The 21,430-nt window shown below is 35.3% G+C and overlaps 1 protein-coding gene across 1 annotated transcript in view; it reads right to left on the bottom strand.

Moving 5' to 3' along the window:
* Positions 1-540: 540 nt before the first annotated feature.
* Positions 541-21,430, bottom strand: part of LOC108967878 — a 28,318-nt gene continuing 7,428 nt past the window's right edge. Inside the window, exon 5 of the mRNA XM_018931529.1 lies at positions 541-6,690. Coding sequence (XP_018787074.1) covers positions 4,082-6,690 — 2,609 coding nt within the window. The 3' untranslated portion in view covers positions 541-4,081. The remainder of the gene's footprint in view (positions 6,691-21,430) is intronic.

The following is a 21,430-nucleotide window of genomic DNA, read 5'->3' as shown; positions in this document are numbered from 1 at the left end:
TTATAAATAATTTATTTGTTCACTACAAACTAAAATGACTTTTTCGTGTTTTTGCTTAGAGATAATTTTTTCTTATTTTTGTAAAAAAAATTTTATATTAATAACGCATAATTACATTTGATTATGTTGCTAAATTACAAAAGAGATATTATTTTTTGCAATTACAATTACAAATCACAAAGAAAGTTGCAATTACAAACAAACTTTAGTGCAAATTTTTGATGTTTTTTTCCAAAGAAAAAAATTTGTTGTTTTTTGCAAAAAAAAAAAATTGTTTTTATTTTTGAGAATTTTACAAAAGAAATAATAATTTTTTTTCAATTTGAAATTGTTTATAATTTTTAAATGTGTTTTTATTCACGTGTATTGCAGTTATATAATATAATTTTTTTAAATATTACATTTGAGTTGTCATTTCTACTATTCTTCGTCGGCCTTTGACGTAATTTACAAAATCATACATTAGAAAAGTAAAATTCGCTTTAAAAAATCTTAAAAGTGCATACTTGGTTAAATACTTTATTTTAAATGTAATTTAAGTTTTAAATATTTTTTATTAGATTATATTCTTACCTACTACACATTTTCTGTTCCACCGCCGCTGTACATATTTGTTTTCAAATTAAATATTATTTTTTAAGCTTAATTGTTATTTATTTACAGCTAAAATTACAAATCAATATTTTTACGCTAATTTAATACTTTACACAAGCTACAGACGTCGTATAACCGTTTTGTTGTTGTAGCGTGTATTTAAATTGCCTTGCAATACTATAAGCAATATTTAGATTTCAATGATTTCCTTTTCATTTACTTTGCTTTAGTAAATATTGGAGTTCGAATATTTGATTAAAAATATCTTAAATACATTGCTTATCGCTTTTGGTTCGAAATTTAATATTTACATATTTATAATTTGCAATCGCACATATTCGATTTCAAAAATGATATTGAATTTTGCCCAATTAATTTTTTTTTTTTATTTGGGTGGTGATTGATGAGTCGGGCTGTAGGGCTATCAATAACATCTAACTTCTGTTAAAATGTGCTCTTGTGAGTGTGTGAAATGGCATGTACAGTTATACTACATATGTGTGCTCTGAGATGGCTATTAATGTTTTGGTGTTTATTTAGTGATKACAGAATTCAAACAGTATTTGCAAAGCTGCGAAATTACTGATTTCCACGAATGATAATGCTGCTTATGTGAGTGGTGAGATATATTGTATATATTTTGTATATATTATTAATAATACATACTGTCCTGCAAGTGTACTTATCCTGTGCATGATTTGGGTGTTAAATTTTTTTTTTTTGTACAACCTGTTTTATGTTATTTCACATTTTCAAAACTCGCTCACTTCATTAAAATCCAAAATGTTCTCATTTTAAGCCGCTTGCCCAAGAAAATAAATATTTCAGTAAACTGTGTGCTTAAAAACTTTAAAGCTTTTACCAATACTTAAAGCTTTGTGTCTCAGAGCTTTAGAGCTTTCTCAATTTTCAAAATTTTGTGCTTAGAAGCTTTACAGCTTTCATCTGTCCTTTAAACTTTATGCAAAAAAAACTTTAGAGCTTTTATCAGGCCTCAGAGTTTCATGTAAAAAAAAAAGCTTTAAGACAGTTAATAAAGCATAACGCTTAATTCTAAATTAAGTGCTCGTGTCTTCTTTAATCAAAAAATGTGTTTGAGAAATGAAAGCTTCAAAAGCTCGAACCATCCTTTTGAGAGATTAATATAGTTTTCTCAACTAGTTTTCGATTTCTAAACAAAATTAGATCCAAATTTTCTCCTAAATAATTTTCTTTGAAAAAAAAAAAAACACTTATCATAAATAACAGATTTGAGCTTTTTTAGATTTCTTGAGTCGAGTGAAATTTGAGTTCATTGCAGGACTGCTGATATTTTATTTAATTTGATTTTGAGATATTTATATATATTTTTTGTATGGCTATGACTTCTGGTTGAAATATTGTATGCTTTAATTGTGACACATATATAGTGATGGCTTGATTAATTGCTTGATGATTTGTGATTCATGTCGATAATATATTTGTATGAATATCTAGGTATATTTGCTCTGCCACAAATTAGTATGTTTTTGTATTTACAATGTACATAAGATGAAGTTGTTTAGGGTTTCGAAATATCTCTTCTTGAAGCAAATATAGGCCTGTAATTTATTTCAAATAAAGTTCATATGTTAATGATTTAGTGAAGAAGAGTGTTTATCAGTGTCGTGAATAATCGATTTATTGTGATAGTGATTAACTATGCGACTTTTAGTTAAACGATTTTAATCGCCTAATTTCTATATTTTTATAATGTTGAAAATATTGCTACGGAAACATTTTCAATAACTTGACAAACGGAGCTAATTAGCCGATCGGTGTATTTTTTGGATTAATCGCCTTTTTAAGATCTCTAAAATTTAATTTGTGTCAGTTGAGTAAACTAAAATTAATTTTAGATTAGTCGATTTATCTGGAATTATACTTAGATTAAATGATTAACAAGAAATTAATCCTCAGATTAGTCGATTAATCTAAAGACGATTAATTAAAGAAAATCTTATATTAATCGTTTAATCTGAAATTAATCTTGCATTAGTCGATTTAACTAAATTTAATCTTAGATTAGTCGACCAATCGAGAATTAATGCTAGATTAAATGATTAACAAGAAATTAATTTTAGATTACTCGGCTAAACTAAAATTAATCTTAAATCGTTCAATTTAAAATTAATATTCGTTTAGCTTCCAATCTGAGACTAATCTTAGATTAATTGAGTAATCTGAAATTAATCTTATATAACCCGCTTGATCTTATATTAAATCGAGAATAATCAACTAAATTTTTAGTCGTATACAATTTAGTGTACCGATTTGCTACTTGTATGATTGCCTATGTACTTCTAATTTCACAGTTACTAATATTTTATTAATGCGTTTCAATTTAGGTGTCTTATTTAAATGCGTTTTGGTGCTTATACTGCAGCAAGCTTAATACTATTTCATTAAATTTGTATTGAATTATTGTTAATACTAATTTGCGCGACTCATTTTGATTTTCGTTTAAGTTACCTATAGATTTTTTGGGTATTTACTGTAATTGTTTTGTTGTTATTACAAATAATGAAGCTTTTATTCATATTATTTTCCCATATGCAATACTGTTTAAAAGAACATAATTCTTCATTTAAAAATGAGAAGCAAAATAATCCACAAAACTTCGAGAGTTACATGTGTGAGTGTCTTAAATTTGTCTTTCTATATTTGTGAAAGCTGCAGAGCACTAAAAGTAAAAGTAAACTTCCACTTGAGCTTTTCGAAAACAAGAAATATGTGGTTTAAACTGTTCAAGCTATGTAAGGGAGAGACGGAAAGAGCTTCAAATCGAGAGAGATTTCAAAAATAATGTGCTATTGTATCAAATAGAGCCGTGTATTCAAGTTTTCTGTTGGGAGTAGGATTTTAAAACATGAAAAACATATTTTTGTTGAAAAGTAATTAAAAATTTTTAGTTTCCCATTTTCCTATCTGAAACTTGATCTAGAATATCTATTCGTTTGATTCTCAACACAATAATTTCCGCCTTTCTGGATTACACGAAGTCATTCTCACAAGCTTTCTGAATATATTTATTGACAAAAGTAACTTAATGGAATTAAATTTCGAACTTTTGCATGTCTTTGAGTTTATTTTGATTAAAACTACATTTTACCGATATATATTTCTATATCTATTACACTTAGTTAAATACAAAATCCCACGCCATCCACACTAAGCTAACGCCATATCAATATGTATCTAAATATTAAAAACAAAAAAACCTTCTAAACGCACCTTTATCATTATCGCTTAGAAAACCCTAAACATCACATATCTGTTTCCTCTTTCGAGCAGTTCGAATCGTAGTTTAATATTAAATTAGATTTAATCACTAGTTCTCACGCACTCAGTTCGAATTGCTGCTGAGCAATTGTGTTGGCAACGCCGTGGCGGCTCAATAGAACCCCTTGCCGTTGCTTATCATGCTCAACACCGATGCACCCAATTTCCAACTAAATCACATTAGTCATCATTTCAGTGTATTGTAAATATTGTCAGCCACCTCCTCCAATTCGTTTGCAATGCTCGCCGCTGTAGTGCCAATACCACCGCCATTGCTGTTGCTGTTGTTGTGCATGTCACTGGCCGTTGCCGAGTTGCCCTCCAGCGCCACTGTGGTGACATGCGCGCGACTTTTGCTGCCCACTTTGCCACGTCTTGTTCCGCGTTCGCGTTGTTTGTCGTTGTGCAGCGGCTCATCGCCCAAATATACTGTGTGATAGCTCACCGGACTGACAGAGTTGCAATTGATTTGTACGCGACTGATCGCCAGGCCTGCTGGTGGCGCTATTGCGCTAACCACAGTTTGACCGCTCGTCGACTTGCTGAGCGCGCTGGCAATGCTCGCGCTGCGTGCACTACCGTTAAACGGCTGTGCAATTGTGGTGTATGTTAGCGATGCGTAATCACCGTAATCGTCCGAGATCTGCGTGGAGTGTGTTTCAGCCGAAAAAGTGTCACGCGTGGCTGATGTGCAAATGCCGCCCATAGCCGAGACCGTAGTGCCAGCTGTGGCTGCGGCATTGTGGCTAACATTGTCGTGACATATCTCCGCATAGATATTCTCTTTGTTGTAGTCGATCATGTTGAGCGCCTGGCAAATGTTGCCCGCTGGATTCTCCGATGCTGATTCGTCACTTGAGAGCACTAGCGAATCGCGTACGCTCGAGTAGGGCRGGTCGTCAATTAAGCTGGTGGGTGTGAGAGGTGACGCGAGCGCAGTGTGATTGCTTGCATGGCCCAGACCGCCGATGCCGGCAAGCAGTGAAAGCCCGCCAGCGGCACGTCTGCCAGTAACGGGTTCGCCGATATTAAAATCAAGTCGTTTGTCACCCAATGTTGGTTTCGCTGCTAAGACGCCATTGTTGCCATTGTGCTTCAGTTGCGCCAGCGAACGCTTGTTGTCGTGTAATTGCATTTTTTGTGGTAATGAGAAATTCAAGAGTTGATGTAGACTTGAGGAGGATTTGCTGTACTGCCGCGTTTTGACATGAAACTCATTATAAAGCTTTTCGGTTATAAAAGACTGTGGCATGAGATCCTGATTCTCGAGATCTTCAAGATCTGTGCCCGCCTCTGAGATGGTATCAGTGTTAGGTAGCAAATCAGGTTTGCGTGCAGCGGCACCACCGCTAATAAGCTCAATATCCTGCAGCGACATGGATTTGGTTATCATTTTATTACCGCTCGTTTCGACTTTCTTGAATTTTTCATCGATAGTCGCCAAAGTTGTGGTCTCCGTATCCGAACAACCGATGTCCGAAGCGCCGCCACTTGGTTCCGAAATTGATTCGTGCGCGTCTTGTGGCTGTGTATTTGGTTTATCGCCGAAACGTTCCTGTAACAGCTTTGACATATCCGAATAACGTTCCATGCTCATGCGCTTCGCCTGCACATCCAGTTCGTAGGAGGTCATTGTATGCGCTGCATGTTTGTCCTGTTTGCGGAACCATTTCTTCTTTGTCGACTGAAAAACTTTCATCTTATCACTAATGCGGTTGGTGCTGCTTGCTGCTCCTTCAAAGGCTGCTTGTGCGGCTGCTTCTTTTGCCTCCAGATTAGCGAGATCCGATTTGCTGAGAAAGATTATGGAGTCTTCCTTCTCATGTGCTGGTATTGTGGTCTTCTCACGTCGCAGCAGCTTTGGTAGATGTAGTGGTTTCAGAATTTTCAAACCTTCACCACGACTCTTCGAACCAGAGCGCTCCGGACGGTGCAGTATCTCCACCTCAACCATCTTCAGAAATTGATCACAATTGAATTGACAGAACTTCAATATATTTTGCACATTGGGATTTGCCAGCATGCGTTGTTCGCTCTCGAAACCCAGTGAGCTCTTCAACAAATTCATCTCTTTGGATAGATGCAGCTTACGTAAATGCAGTGGACTTTGCACTTCCACGTCCTCGATGGGACAGGCGATCACCACATTCTCAGTAGTTATGTGCGTAATGCAAACATTCTCGGGTATCGCGCTGCTGCAGCCATGCGGTCCGGAGATGTAACGTAGCGTTAAAGGCAACTCCCGTTGTGGCGTTATCAGCGTCGTAATGCGATGCACACAATCCGGATTGACTTTTTTATTCGCGTCATTGCCAATACCACCAAGTTTCTGCAGTATTTGTGGTATACCCGGTTCGATCTCGTAAAATTTGCCCTTCGTGGAGAGCGACACATACAACACCTGTCGATTCTCATTCAGCAATTGCGCATAGCGTCCCTTCTCCTTCTCACGCCCATGATTGTTATTCGCTTTTGTTGTAACACCACCGGTACAACCGATTGTCGTGTGATCCTGCTTGCCATCTTCGAAAACGGCTAGCAGTCGAAAGACTTGACCACCTCGCGCTGTCGTCTTCACATACTGTGGGCGATTGTTGGTCGGTGGTGGCGGTGGTTGGGTATATATTGGTATGCAACCCTCTGTGGGTGGGTTATTTACGTTGGGTTGGGATTCCGTGAAGGCGGGCATATTATCGACTGAGACGAATTTGTAAACACGTTCGCGCACCAACTGTATCAGTGAGGTGTAGAGCGTCGCTGTGGGTATGCCCTTGTCATTGAGCAGCGAAAAGTAGCCTGAAATGAGAAGAGCGGAAAGTGAGTATGATTTAATTAATAACATAGCTTAAAATTGCTTTCAACTGAGAAGAAAATTAGAAGATAATAGTTCGGGGTTTTTATAACGATCTAAAGTAGCAGAAATAATAATATTGTAGCTTTTTTGTGCATTTCAGGAACCAATTAGTTTGAAGAAACTGGTGAGCTTTAATGGGTAGCGAGATGCTGTCAGTCCAGATTCTATTAAATATCCGGTTATTGGATAGATTTGAAACCGAGAACAGTTACAGAAAGCCAATATAGAATTCAAAGCACAAAAAGTAAGTATTTCATCAATAAATCACTAGAGATTTATATGTGTTTGCATATGGTATGTGTCTAAGCTAGGAGTATAGTATTTTTCGAAGTAACAGTTAACCAGTTCGGTGTAACTTGGGTAAGTTAGTGGTGTGAGACAGTGCTAAAAATACTTTTACTAGTGAGCTTTAATGGGTAGCGAGATGTTGCTGTCCGTCCATATTCTATTAAATATCATATATTAAATATAATATATTACAGAAAGGCAATTAGGAGTTTCAAAGTCCAAAAAGTAAGAAAAGTAATCTGATTGCCACTAAATTCCATCAATAAATCTTTAAAGAACTATATGTGTTGGTAGATGGTGTGAGTAACCTGAGTAAATTAGTGGTGTGAGTCTGTGATAGAATTCCCTTAATTTAAGAATATTCTTTCTACTTCATTTGCCCATCACTATCGATATAGGATTTTTCAATGGTTTATATAATAGTCGGAATAGAAACTATGTTCTGCAATTTGGAGTGTTTGTTGGGTAAACCAATCATCCTTTTATTTTTCCTTATTGGTTATATTACATTAACATTAACTTACATAAGGCGCGAATGTTGCTGCAACATTAAATAAATTGCAATTAGCACGTGAAATGAAAATGTTAAATGGCGCATAAATATGAAAGGACGCCAAAAGATACTGAAATAACCAGAAGTTACTAATTTCGTAGCGTGGCTTAGAATTTCCTGTACACTGAACAGGATAATGAAAGTCCAAAAAAAAATGTAATGAGTATTATTAGTGAATGAACTGACCTTTGCACTTATACACAATCAATTCATTCAGCGATGTGTTTGGGGAGCTCCGCATTAACACCATCAACAGAAAGCAATGGCGATGGCTAACTGGGGGATAAAATTTAATTACGAGGTAAATAGCAGGAAGGTGAGAAGCACTGAGCGAGGATAAGTAGCAAATACATAAGGAAAGAAAAAGTGCACGTTATATAATTTCGATCACCAACAATAATGGAAAAAATATAAACAAACGAAAAAGATGAGTTCCACTACAGCGCTTTCACTCAAGCAGTAAGACAGACCTCGCATTGCATGAAATGCTTCACTTAAGAGTCAGCATGCAAATGCAAGAAAATAATTTTAAGAATCACAATTTGTTTAAGATATTCGCAATTTTTTTTTTTTTATTAAAAAGTGATTGGATATTAATGACGATGGTTTAAAACTTGCATCTCAGCATGAAAAGTGCAGCTAATGAAGCGATTTCATAGCGAAGTCCGAGGCGCTTAAAACAATGTAAAGTATACTTTTTGTCGTTAAAGGGTGGAACTTTAATTGAAAATATGCGGAAGAAAATGAAAACGAAAAAAATGCTAAAGAGAGTAAGAAGAGAAGAAAAATATCCCAATCTATTAACTTTTAGAGTAAGCTTTGCATATTTTCTGTCGTTTTTAGTTATAATTTTTAGTTAAGATTTATCCAATATAATGACCTATTTCGGCTGCAAAAGTACAGTGGTGTTATTATAGGGTTTGTGACATTAAAAGCTTTAAACTTTGTGAGAAGTTTAAAGCACTTCTAGCTTTATAGGGAATGCCGGAAAATTGTTTTTTGGAAAACAACGGTTTTCTAATATGTATCTCTCTAGTTACTTAATCTAACCTATAAGTTAATCTTATAAACTTTAATTTACTTTTATAAATTACACTTTTAGGTAGCTTTTAAAAATCCATGGCATATTTTAGGCGTCCATTAATCACTATGTTATACTTAATTTCAAACGAACATTCAAATAAGGAATTTAAAATAGTGCACATAAATAATAATTTCTTAATTACATTTGGTTGCCTTAAAAGGCAAATGCGAAACCACAAACGGCGACAGATAGACAGACAGACATCTTTCTTATGTGTTGTCGTCATATTTGTTTGCGTTATCATTCACTTTTGCGTGCAAATTAAGTTTATGAAGTGGCATTTCCACCATTTTAATTTTTTTTTTGTCATTCTCATGCAGCAAAAAAATATGCAACGAAAATATGAAGCGCTGAAAAGCTTATAAAGCTTTAGCGTCACAACGGCATTAAATGACAGAAAATAAAACTTCGAGCGAAAAATTCCTGCTACACAGAGAAACGCATAAAAAATTAAGAGCGCTGGAAATCTGCAGATAGCACAGCAAGCACAAAAAAAAAAAAAAGCATCGCGACTAGTGCTGGAGACATGGCAAACAGACTCTGATTTTCTGTTCCATTTTACGTTCACACTCATTTTCTAGCGTGTATTTTTTAAAATTGTATTTTTTTTTTGTGAAATTTTCGCTTGAGGCAAGCAGTAGCGTTGCCGCCAAAAGGATATACAGTATTTAATTTAAAAGGAGCTTTGACGTATTTGTGCTATTATATTTTTGATATTTTAAAATAAGCTGACATTTTCTGGAGTTATTATGAGTTTTGGCGTCACATGGCGAGTGGAAAGCAAACTAAACTCGTTAGCTTTTGCGCTAAAATGGTTTTGATAGTATTAAAAGTCAGTTGTTTAAAACACGTTCTGAACAAAAACAAAGCGAAAATATCATAAAGTTTTGAAATAGTAGTATTTAATTGGAAATAATCTTCATTCCAATACTTCTAAATGTACACTTTTTCAAAAATAAGATATTTTCAACATCATCCAAACTCATCAAAATTTCTTCTAAATGAAAGCATGCTTTTGGGCGATGATGATATTGCTCAACAATGACCCCGTTAGAACTACTAATTGGTTATCCACGAAGTAATTTTTTAAATAAAGCAACATTTTTATAATTTTCTGGTATTTCACACGCAAAACTAATACCCCTCCTATATATCCAAGTGGTTGCCATCCGTCAAAGTTAATATTCTTTTTCTTCAGAACAAGAAAAAACCCGTTTTGACAATAGCTTAAATCCATGAATTAAACTTCGAATTGTTAGAGTTTCCTCCGTATTCACCAGATTTGACCCTCAGCGACTTCCATTTGCTTCCAGATTAAAAAAATGTATCAGTGGCAAATGTTTTTCATCACAACGAGACTTAATTGAAGCGTATTTTGCAGACCTTTTGGATTCCCACTTCTGGGATGGTATCCACAGAATGGAGGATCGTTGATGCAAGTGTTTTCATATTCCGGAAGATTATACTGAATAAAAAAGTGGATTTTGAATAATAAAATTATGACTTTCTTATCAAACGACAAAACCTATTGAACAAATTGGTATATAACTTAACTTGATCGAAATAAAATATAATAAAAATTGGTACCCCACAAGAAGTAGTCTAGTGTTTTTAAATAACAACTTCCTGGAGGACATTCAATGTCACAATTTCTTGAACAAATCGAATCTTCAATCTTATAATAATTTAATTGAGATGAAAAGTTGATTTTCATAAAAAATCGTTTCGTTTTCAAATTCTTCCAAGGCAAAATCAGTTAATTCACGATGTTAACGGTGGCCCAATGGCTTCAGTTCTTGAATGAGAACAATTTTATACCGATGCAAGCACAAATGCTTTCTCAAAACCTGCCAGGTAGTGGTTTGAGACAGCCCAAATTCTTGAGGACGTATTGTAATCGACAAATTGCGGTCTTCAGCAACACTTGCCTGATCGGCTGAAATATTTTCATTACTTCGAGTGGTTTTTTATCTTATGGCACTTGATAATTATGCAAAGACAATGTTCGCTCGAAATTTTGAACAATTCGACGAATAGCAAGCAAGTGGATTATTTTGATAAAAAAAAATTGAATAATCTGTAAACGTTGTTTTTGAATTTTAAACATTGCTGAACACAATGTAATGAAATTACAAAACAAGACATATTAAAAAGGCCAAAACGACACTTAGAAATCATATCATTCATATTGGAAACCACGGTAATACTACTACTACCATCTATATGACTTCTATTATAACTATTAGTTAATGAGATATATCATTTTTGTGAAGCAACTTGTTTTAGTTTACAAAAAAAAAAATGGATCATTAAGCATTTCGTGTGTTAACAAAGCATTGTTAATAGTGTTGAACTTTGTCCCAGGGAAATCCACCAGTGAAAAGATATTTGCCAAGCTGGAAACAGACGAAATGAGCACCGAAGACAATGACGCTCCAAAGAGACGAAAGCTCTGTGCAAAGTGGGTAACTCGCAAGTTCATAATCCAACAAAATCAACGAATAACTGATTCTGAGAAGTGTTTGAGTGCTCTTTAGTCTTAATAAAACCGATTTTTTGCGTCGGTGTGTGACAATAGAAATATAACTCCATCATTTCCCACTGGAGTCGATAGTCATGCATGCAGAGATGCACGTGGTATAATACATACTCAACGACTGATTACTGAGCCATCTTAAATAATTTTTACAAATATGAATTTTGAACAAATGCTTATGATTTGCAATATAATTTTTGTATTTATGAGTTTTAATAATTTTAATATAAAGAGAATAAAAGGATCCTATGTCCTTACCCTAGTTCTAAGCTACCTGCACACCAATTTTCAGTCAAATCGGTGCAGCCGTTCTTCAGTTATAAATGGTGTAACTAACGCAAATTTCCTTTATATATTTAGATATAATTGCATATAATGTCTCTAACTAAATAATTCATATAAGAATATTTCCATGAACGAATGCATTATTTAGAACCATGACCAAACACAAATATTTTTTCTATGGAAATTTTTGGTAGTTTTACTCGCGTAAAATTTGCCAAAATATTTTTTTCCAAAGCCACCTCTTTGTTTGTTGGTTATATAAATAAAAGTTTTGTAATTCTCCACAAACAATGCCGTCAAATATTTTCGCATAGCATAAATTAAAAAGCGCAAAACAGTGTAAATAAATGGTGAAGATGAGTAAGTTGTTGTAGTGAAATAGAAGTTGACGCAGAAGTAGCAAGACAGTAGAGTTTATATAAAGAGAATGGTGAGAAAAAGAGTATGAACAACGCAATGAGCTAAAATGGTCCTATTCAACAGTGAAGAAAGTACGCATTTGGAGTTATATTTGTACAAAAAGTCTAACTCAGTGAAAAAAATGTCGAAATATTGTTTCATAATTGCTCTAAACGGATATGTATTCAGTCTCAGATGAAATATACAATTTTCAGCGCCATTTCCTGGCAACACATAGTTAAATTACTTCTGGTTTCCAGAATCGCATACCAACCTTAGATTTTGGTTTGATTAAACTTTATATACTAGGAATACTGATCAAGGTTAGGTTAGGTTAGGTAAGGAGCGGTTATCTTCAACTATAATAGGGAATGTTTATTATCATTTAAAAGAACATTTTTTGGCAATTCTTTTTGAAGATTATCCGTTGGCCGCGGCCTCGTTTCAGATATTCCACCCGTTGAGTCCACATTTTGATGGGTCATACGTGCTTTTCGACTGGCAAATGACACGTGTGATGCTTTGATCCAAGGCTTGAATCGAAGCGGGATTGCCCTCATAGGCTTTATAATTTACACATTCTCACAGGAAAAAGTCGAACGGTATGATGTCATAGGATCTTCGTAGTCAGGCGATCGGCCCAAAACGTGAAATTATCTGATCAACGAAGTGTTCTTTAAATAAATCCAAAGCTTTATGCAATGTGTTGCAAGTGGAGCTCTCTTGGTGAAATCAAATGTCGCCGAGATAACGAGCTTCAATTTCAGGCATCAAATAGACCGTTATCATGGCGCGATAACGGTCATCATTGACGGTTACCTCAATCTTGACGAAATATAGACCTATGATGCCGCCGGTACACAAACCACATCAAACCGTTGTTTTTTCTGGATGAAATGACGGATCTTGAATCCTTTACATTACTTTTTGTCCCGAATGCGGCAATATTGCTTGCTCATAGCTCAACAAAATTTGGCTCGAAAATGTCGGATCTTGCTTGAAGCTTTTCAAGAGCCTATAGAGCGTGATGTCACATTGGCAGGTAGAGCGGGTTCAGATCTTACACACTTGTATTTTTCAATTTAAAATCGAACTTTCTTGGGTAGCCGACAATTTATGTTTTTTATGTTTTCAGTATGATTAACACAACGTTTTTGTCTTATTTTCAGACAGCCATAAGCGTCTTTTTCCCCTCTACTTTAAGGACTCTATCAATTTTTCATTTTTCACTTCCTTAAAACCAAGCCAAAAGCTAATACTACCATCAACTGACCTGAGCCTGTAACCACTTCCAGATACTTAGTCATTTGCCTCATTTTCGTCCAAGAAAATTTCAAGTAAACAGTTTCCAACATGAAAGTACACAAACAGAAACAAAAATAGGCGCAAGTGTGAGCGCATTCATGCGATTCACAGTAAATAATGACGCAATTGTACTTGGGTGCTTAGATGGAAGGCTCGTTTGATTTTGTAAACCGCCATTAAAACTTACTGCATGTGGCGGTGTTTACACCTCCGTGGCTTTGTGTGCGTATGTGGGCGCCAGACTACTTCAAATTGCCGGCAACAAGAGGTGAAAACAACTACAAAAGCCATTGCCGCGATGACGAAGCCTTGAAAGCATCATAAACATGAGTATAATTTGTCGTAATCATTTTTATGCAACTCTGAGCACTTGTGAGTATATATATGATATGCAATTATATACATATACCTTCATATATATGTGTGTGTTTGCGTAAATGTGCAAAAGCACGGCATGTGGTCAGCGTTGGTGAAAGGGCAAAGGGACATATTGTGGGTGTGGATGGGCCTTCGCTCTTGCTACATATGCATGTGTGGCTTTGTGCAGGAGAGTGTGGCAGTGCTGGTGTGTGGGTGCGCATAACTCTGCTGTTGCAAGAGTGCGGCTTTGCTGGTTTTTCCTGCCAGCACTTGGCGCCAAATTAATATTGCAATTTGCAAACAACTACAAAGGCGATTATAAGGCGACACACACACACGCACAAAGCTAATTGCACTTTTAAACACAGCCATAGCCGAGTGCATAAATAAAATCCTCTAAGTCAGTGAGACGCGCAAACACAATAAACGTTTATTAGACACTGCGGCCTGTGTTAAATGGCCAGCTGCACTTGCCAACTTGCAGCAAGTTGCACAAATTAAGCAACCAGTGTTGCACAGGCACACTTCCCTGCCGCCACCGCATATGAGCATAGTGTGAGCAGCACTTAGACTTGCGCTCGAGCATAACTTGTGGCGAGCAAACGTAACGCTTAGTAGCGCGTTGCCACAATTGCTGCAATTTGGCAGCGTGCAACACAACTTGACGGGGTACTAAATATATTTGGCAAATGCTTTTAGCCAAAATGTCAACAACAGCCATAAATGGTGGTTATGGCATGCAATATTAGTATACGTTTTAATTATTCGTCTTTATGAGCGCGCACACACTTGCGGTTTGTTATTGCTTTTTTATTTTGGTGCTCATATGAAAGTGGTGCTTAGAGGTTGGAAAGCTATTCAGGCACAAATATTGTACGATTTTTAATCCTAAAACAAATTTTGAATAGTTTAATCTTTTATTTTGATTTTTCTTAAGGACTTTTTAAGGGTTTTTCTTAAACTCGGTATGCCACAAGTAAATGTGGGATTTCGTTTAGACATAAAACGTGTACAGTAGGGGAGCCAGAAAGTAATCTTTCGAATTCATTGGTTAAAATAAATGAAATTCTTCTTTTTTATATCAAAAAATGGTATGGAAAGATTTAAATCTTGTTTCTGATGAGCGACTAATTGTTAGGATGGCTATATAATATAGTAATCCGATCTAAATAATATGCATGAAGATTGCAGGGTTGTATAAGACATTAGCCGGTAATAAATTTCGTGTAGATATTTTGATCATTCAACTTGTATGATTGCTATATAATATCTGTATAGTGATCTGTTTCAGAAGATTTCTTTAGATTTGGTTGCTTTGCGTTTTCTTCAAATCTTAACCCATGCCAAATTCCGAGAAGATATCTCGTCAAAGAAAAAATTTGTCCAACCAGAAACTTGATTTGTGTCCCAAAGAACGTTTAGATTAGACGAGATTGCTTCAATATTCGTGATATGAAGGTATCTAGTCAAATGAATATATTTTCCAGACAAGCTCTTGATCCCCCCAGCTATATACTATAGTTGTCCGATATCGACCATTCCGCTAAGTGAGCGGTTTTTTGATATCGATATCCTAGCTCATCACGCTGATTATTCATATACATACATATATACTTTGAAGTCTCTCCGACATTTCCTTCGGCTGTTAAAAATTTCGTGACGAACTTAAGAAGGAAACATTCTTAACTCAATTTTATATAGTGTCGCTGAGTATTCAAAGTTTTTGATATACATACATAATATAACACCTAAAAATTTTGTTTCGTCGGGGATTCGTAATCGGAACGAACCCGAACTGTTATCCGATCAAGTGCTGTCAACTCGGCAGAATTCGGCCGCTACAACAACAACGTCGTAGATACGTTTTTCATCTCTTGGAGTATAAATTTCCCCAAAAACTTCCTCAGTGGTCTTTTTTAGTTCAAAAATTCATATATTTAAAAGCTTTGAAAAATTTAATTTAATTTAATTTAATTTTCATGGTAGTTAATGCTTAAATTATTAAGGCTAAGAACACGACTGAAAAGCCTAGAATTAAAAAATTAATCAGGCAATAAGTTCCATCAGCTTTTTCGTCGTCGAAGAGAGCAGGTCAGTGACTCATTTCAGTACTATAAAGCAAAGGGAACAGAAAAAAGAACTCAAGGAGAAAGTGTGAAAACGCGTGATTCCGCGAGATTTTTGTAGATTTATGCATGAACTCAAGTCGCTAGACTCTTATGCAAATCTTTATTTGCTGATGACGGCCATTCGAAAACCTAACTCGAAAACTAAACTTTTTATACTCTCGCAACAAAGTTGCTAAAGAGAATATTATAGTTTTATTCACATAACGGTTGTTTGTAAGTCCTAAAACTAAAAGAGTCAGATAGATATAGGGTTATATATACCAAAGTGATGAGGGTGACGAGTAGAGTTGAAATCCGGATGTCTGTCTGTCCGTCCGTCCGTCTGTCCGTCTGCCGTGCAAGTTGCAACTTGAGTAAAAATTGAGATATAATGATGAAACTGGGCACACGTATTTCTTGGCTCCATAAGAAGGTTAAGTTCGAATATGGGCAAAATCGGCCCACTGCCACGCCCATAAAATGGCGAAAACCGAAAACCTATAAAGTGTCATAAATAAAGTGTAAGCCTTAAAAAGTGTAAAGCCATAAATAAAGATATTAAACTGAAATTTGGCACAAAGGATCGCAGGGCAAAGGGCATATTTGGACGTAATTTTTTTGGAAAAGTAGTCGTGGCGCCGCCCCCTACTAAGTTTTTTGTACATATCTCGGAAATTACTAGAGCTATGCCAACCAAACTTTATAGAGTCGTTTCCTTCAAGTATTTCCATACACAGTTCAAAAATGGAAGAAATCGTATGATAACCACATATCTCGGGAACTTCTCGACCGATTTCAATGAAATTCAGTATATAATACTTTCTTAACACCCTGATATGTACGAAATATGGGTGAAATCCATTCACAACCACGCCTTCTTCCAATGTAACGCTATTTTGAATTCCATCTGATGTCTTCTCTGTATAATATATACATTAGGAACCAATGATGATAGCGGAATAAAACTTTACACAAATACGGTATTTGAGCTAAGGTATCCCTTGTGGAAAAATTGTCGTGATCGGACTATAATTTTTCAAGGTCCCTGATATCGAACACGAAAAACTCAGTGCATAATCTAACCTAACCTAATCTAATTAATTTTACAGCAAAATAAAAAAATATGTAAATGACGTATGATGATATCTCGATTATCACTTTATCATGCGAGAGTATAAAATGTTCGGTGACACCTGAACTTAGCCCTTCCTTACTTTTTAGGTATAGTTTTTGTGCCTAATCAGCAAACTAATTAGACTATTGCGTTCATAGTTGTAGTAAAAGTAAATACAGTTATTTTGGAGCGCTATTAGTATGATACTAAGTAAAAGAACTCTTTTTGTTATTTATGTATAAAAAGCAAACAGCATTGTCTTCTCCGTTCTTCCAACTACTCAATTTGTTTGTAACGATCACACTTGTTGTCATATATGTAAATACGAATTAGCTGCACAAAATTAATAGTCCATACAGCAGATGTTAGTTATGCGCATAAATTATGTAGAATTATTTTCTCTTTGATAAAAATGTCATTTCAGAGTTGATTTTTGTGGCAAATAATGCCAGCAATTTGGAGCTTCATAATTAGAATGCTATAAAGATCGGAAGGTCGCTGCACGGTGTGTGCGTGCGTGCGTACGTGCGACGGCGAAGTACGACAGTTTGATACATAAGAGCTGCAACAATGCATGACATTAACTACAGTTTGTGGTTAGTTGCAGCAACTGCTAATTTGATTTATCACCCATGTAACAGATGTTGGCCGACATATTTACATGCACATGTCCATTTACATACATATGTGTGTACATAAGTTGTTAAAAGTTCTAAATAGAAACTTGCTGGCAGTCAGGTGTTCATATGCATGTTTGAATGTTGGCTTATGTGTGTGTGTGTGTATGTAGGTATATATATTTATGTATGTATGTGTAAACCGTTCAATGCGCGTGTTGCATGCACTTTTACGTAGTATACATTCCTTTACGTGTACTTACGTGCCTATTGTAATAGATGCAGACACGACGAAATCGTATGATAAATATTGTATTCGATTCTTTGGTATTTATATGATATTGTCATATCAGTGGTCAGCACCGTTGCTTACATACATATATGACCATAATATGTTGATAAAAGTTTAAAAAATGCGGACTTAGTTACAAGTAAAATATAAATACACACAGAAAATACTCGATAGCAAAAAATTGGTTTTTGTGGGGTGTTACCAGATCGGTAAAAATTAAACTTTTTCAAATCAATATATTTTTTGTTTAAATTTTCTTTATCATCCTGCATTTCTGTTACTATATTTACTTAATTAAAAAATTACATTAAAAATTATTTTTAAATTTTTTTTTCAAAATTGTAATTTCCTAAAAATTGTTTTTATTTTTAATATTTTTTTTATTTTTTCTAACACACTCATTTTTAAAAAGACCATTATCAATGCAATGCCTTTTTACTGTTATAAATTTTGAAATTAGTAGACAAGACGGGTCTTTCATTGCACTTATCTCCCATATTATTGCTACATCACGATTACTAAAGCACCATCCAACAACAATAACAAAAAGCCAAAAAAAACATAAGCAATTGAAGCGCAAACAATCAATTGCTTGAACTTGTGTGGAAGCCCAGGAGGAATTGTGTGTCACTTCAGAAAAACAATAAAAGATTTTGTACAATATTTCTGCAGAGGGCCTATAGGAAATTAATGTCATTCTTAGTAAGATAGAAATCAATAATAATATGAGAAAAGTCTGAGAAAACTGCGTTTCATTGCGCTAGTTAACAGTAATTTTGCGACAGCGGTATTAGACGACCAAGACAGACAGCTGAACGATTTTCTACTCGACTTGCACTCCTGCTCTCTGAGAGCACACATCAGCAACTCAGTATAAGGAAGCAATCTGACCAACAGGGGTGTTGCACGAGAATTCTACGAAAATATGCGGCGACTAACAGAAGGTTTCAAGACTCTTGTAAAACGCCGAGAGGTTATCTAGTGACTGGTGCCTAGAGTAAACGGAAATAATCGGGGGAACACTGCCTGCTGAATGCCAGTGAAAGTATAACGCCAGGAGAAGCCGAACCCGATTTCCCTATCAATGACGATAGTCCATTGCCCGGTCATGAGGAATTTCGAGTAGTAATTACCTGCCTGAAGAATAAAGAACAAGAAAGCGGCAGGTGCCGATGGATTGCAAAACGAGCTATTCAAATACGGCGGCGAATAAGTTATAAGGAGCATGCATCGGTTCTTTGTAGAATATGGTCGTACGAAAGCATGCCCAATGATTGGAATGCTAGTGTGCTCTTCCAAACCCACATAACGGGAGACCCTACAATCTGCGCTAGCTACCGTGAAATAAGCCATCGTATAGTTATCTACCCTACTGTATGAAATATTAAAGCTCAGCGACAACAAACTGATTACACCTTATCAGTGTGACGTGAAAAGAGGATCGACACACATCACCTCTTTGTCGATTTCAAAACTGCTTTTGACGGTCTTGAATCAGTGGCGTATCAAGTATTTCTTTCAGGATGCGGTGTGGGGAAACTTATAATGTATGCTCAAGAAGATGAGCTAAAAGCCACGAAGGCATTTCAATCTATGTCAAATGGCATCCATTTGTAGTTAGATATGTGAAACCTTGGAAGTTTTCAAGGACTTCAAAAAGTTCCTCAGCATTCAGTGATTCTACTTCTTAATCAGTGGAGAAACAATGATATTAGCAGAGCACATTTGAAACGATTTTGAAGAAATGCGGCAAAATAGAAATAAAAACTTTCATCTCATCTTCGAACAATAATTGTAGACAATAACCCATGCCAAATTGGGTGAAGATATCTCGTCAAATATAAGAGTTTTACATACAAGCACTGAACTTTAATTGTTTATTTTATTAATTTGTATGGCAGTTATGTGCTATAGTGGCCCGACTTAAGTTGTTTCTACGGGGATGGCATTATTACCTTAGACAATAATACATACAAAATTTCCTTAAGATATCCTGTCAAATGAAACGACTTTCCATACAGATCTTTGATCGTGAAAGTTCAGTTTGTATGATAGCTATCATATTATTTGGACATATATTTCATTGGATCTTCGACGATTCCTTAAGGGTGGTACAAACATGGTGGCAAACTTAATATTCCTTGCTTATCATATAAAAACTATTTTTGATAAAATCTAATAAAAAATATTTTAAAATCCTAAAAAATTATGGATATTCTCGCAGTCTATTTAAAAGTGTATGGAATTTTCGAGAATTTTATAAAAATAAATTCTTATCGCTCCAACATTTCCACTAGGCACTTAAATTAGTATTTGTAGATTATGTATATATGTATGTATGTACACAAGTAACTCTTTACAAATATATATATAGTACAAGGCATTGCATAGGCGCGTACATATGTTGATAAGCGCACACGCAAAACAACTTCCATAATGTCAAAGTGCGATTGTGTAAACACTAATGTAATAATATAACAGCAGAAGCTGCTAACGGCAACAACAGAAAACAAAATGTACACAATAAAGCCGAAGGCAGTGGCAACATGGCTCAACAGCATTTAACCAAAACGCTGGTATTATGGCATTATCATGGCTAACAACGAGCCATAACTATAAAACTGTATATTTTTCACACACACATAGCACTCATACTTGCTTAAGCAAATACAAATACAAATACAAATACAGTAATGAGTATAGTAAAACATACAGCAATAGCAACAATGAGCTTGACGGCGGCAGCTACAACGAGGCGTATTTGAGAATAGCTGTGACTTTGGAAGAGAATAACTGTATATATGCAAATAAGTGTGTGCGTATGTGTGTATGTTTGTTGTTATGTGTTGTTGTCTGCATTAAAAATGCTACATTTGCCATCGTCGCCGTTTGCCATCGAAGTCGTTGACAGCAAATGATGACAACTGTTGTCAGAAGGACATTTGGCATTGCCAGCGACCGCCATAATCATTTCATTTATTGTTTTCCTTTCATTACACAACTACTAATGCAGACTGACATATGTGTGGTCACACACATACACACATATGCAAATATGTGCTTATGTAGTTGTGTGCGTCCTTTCAACGCTCAGCCGCTGTGATGCCTTACTTTGCCTTTGATATAGAAATTTTTCTATTGTTGTTTTTGCTATTATGATTTTTGCTTATACAATTTTATGAGCCATTTTTACACCACATTTGCATTTTTCATGTGATCGTGACCGGCCAACCAGCGCATGCAGACATATAACACACATGCATTCACATATATGTATGTATGTTTGGCTGTGCACATGGGTGCTCTAATCCATGTAGCTATATGCAGAAGTATGCGTCGATTATTTGTTGTTGTTGATGTAATGACCGCTATGTCATTGTTTGGCGCTACTGTTGCTGGCCAAAAGTACTTAATATTAATGACAGCCAATTGTATTCAAAAGCTAAAGCCATATCCACTCATCATAAACTATGAGCATTTCTGAGATGGGTATCGTGGTAGCGAAAAAAAAAAAATCAAATAAATACATATACTCGCAGTCTATTAATGTTCCCTTTAAGTTCACAGCTAATTACGTGTGTGTGTCTGTATGTTTTGCCACGAAATGTGCTAATTTTATTACTTCCAATGAAATATTGCAGTCTGTATTCAAATTCAAAATCAATTGTTATGTTAATTACGTTTGTGTGGTATTTATAAACCTGTTTATAAGCCTTCTTCGCCGCCTTATAGTTTTGTTGT

The sequence above is a fragment of the Bactrocera latifrons genome, unplaced genomic scaffold (genome assembly GCF_001853355.1).
Source record: "Bactrocera latifrons isolate USDA-ARS-PBARC rearing strain unplaced genomic scaffold, ASM185335v1 scaffold_2, whole genome shotgun sequence".
Classification (NCBI taxonomy): Eukaryota; Metazoa; Arthropoda; class Insecta; order Diptera; family Tephritidae; genus Bactrocera; species Bactrocera latifrons.
This window is presented reverse-complemented; position numbering and strand designations above follow the sequence as displayed.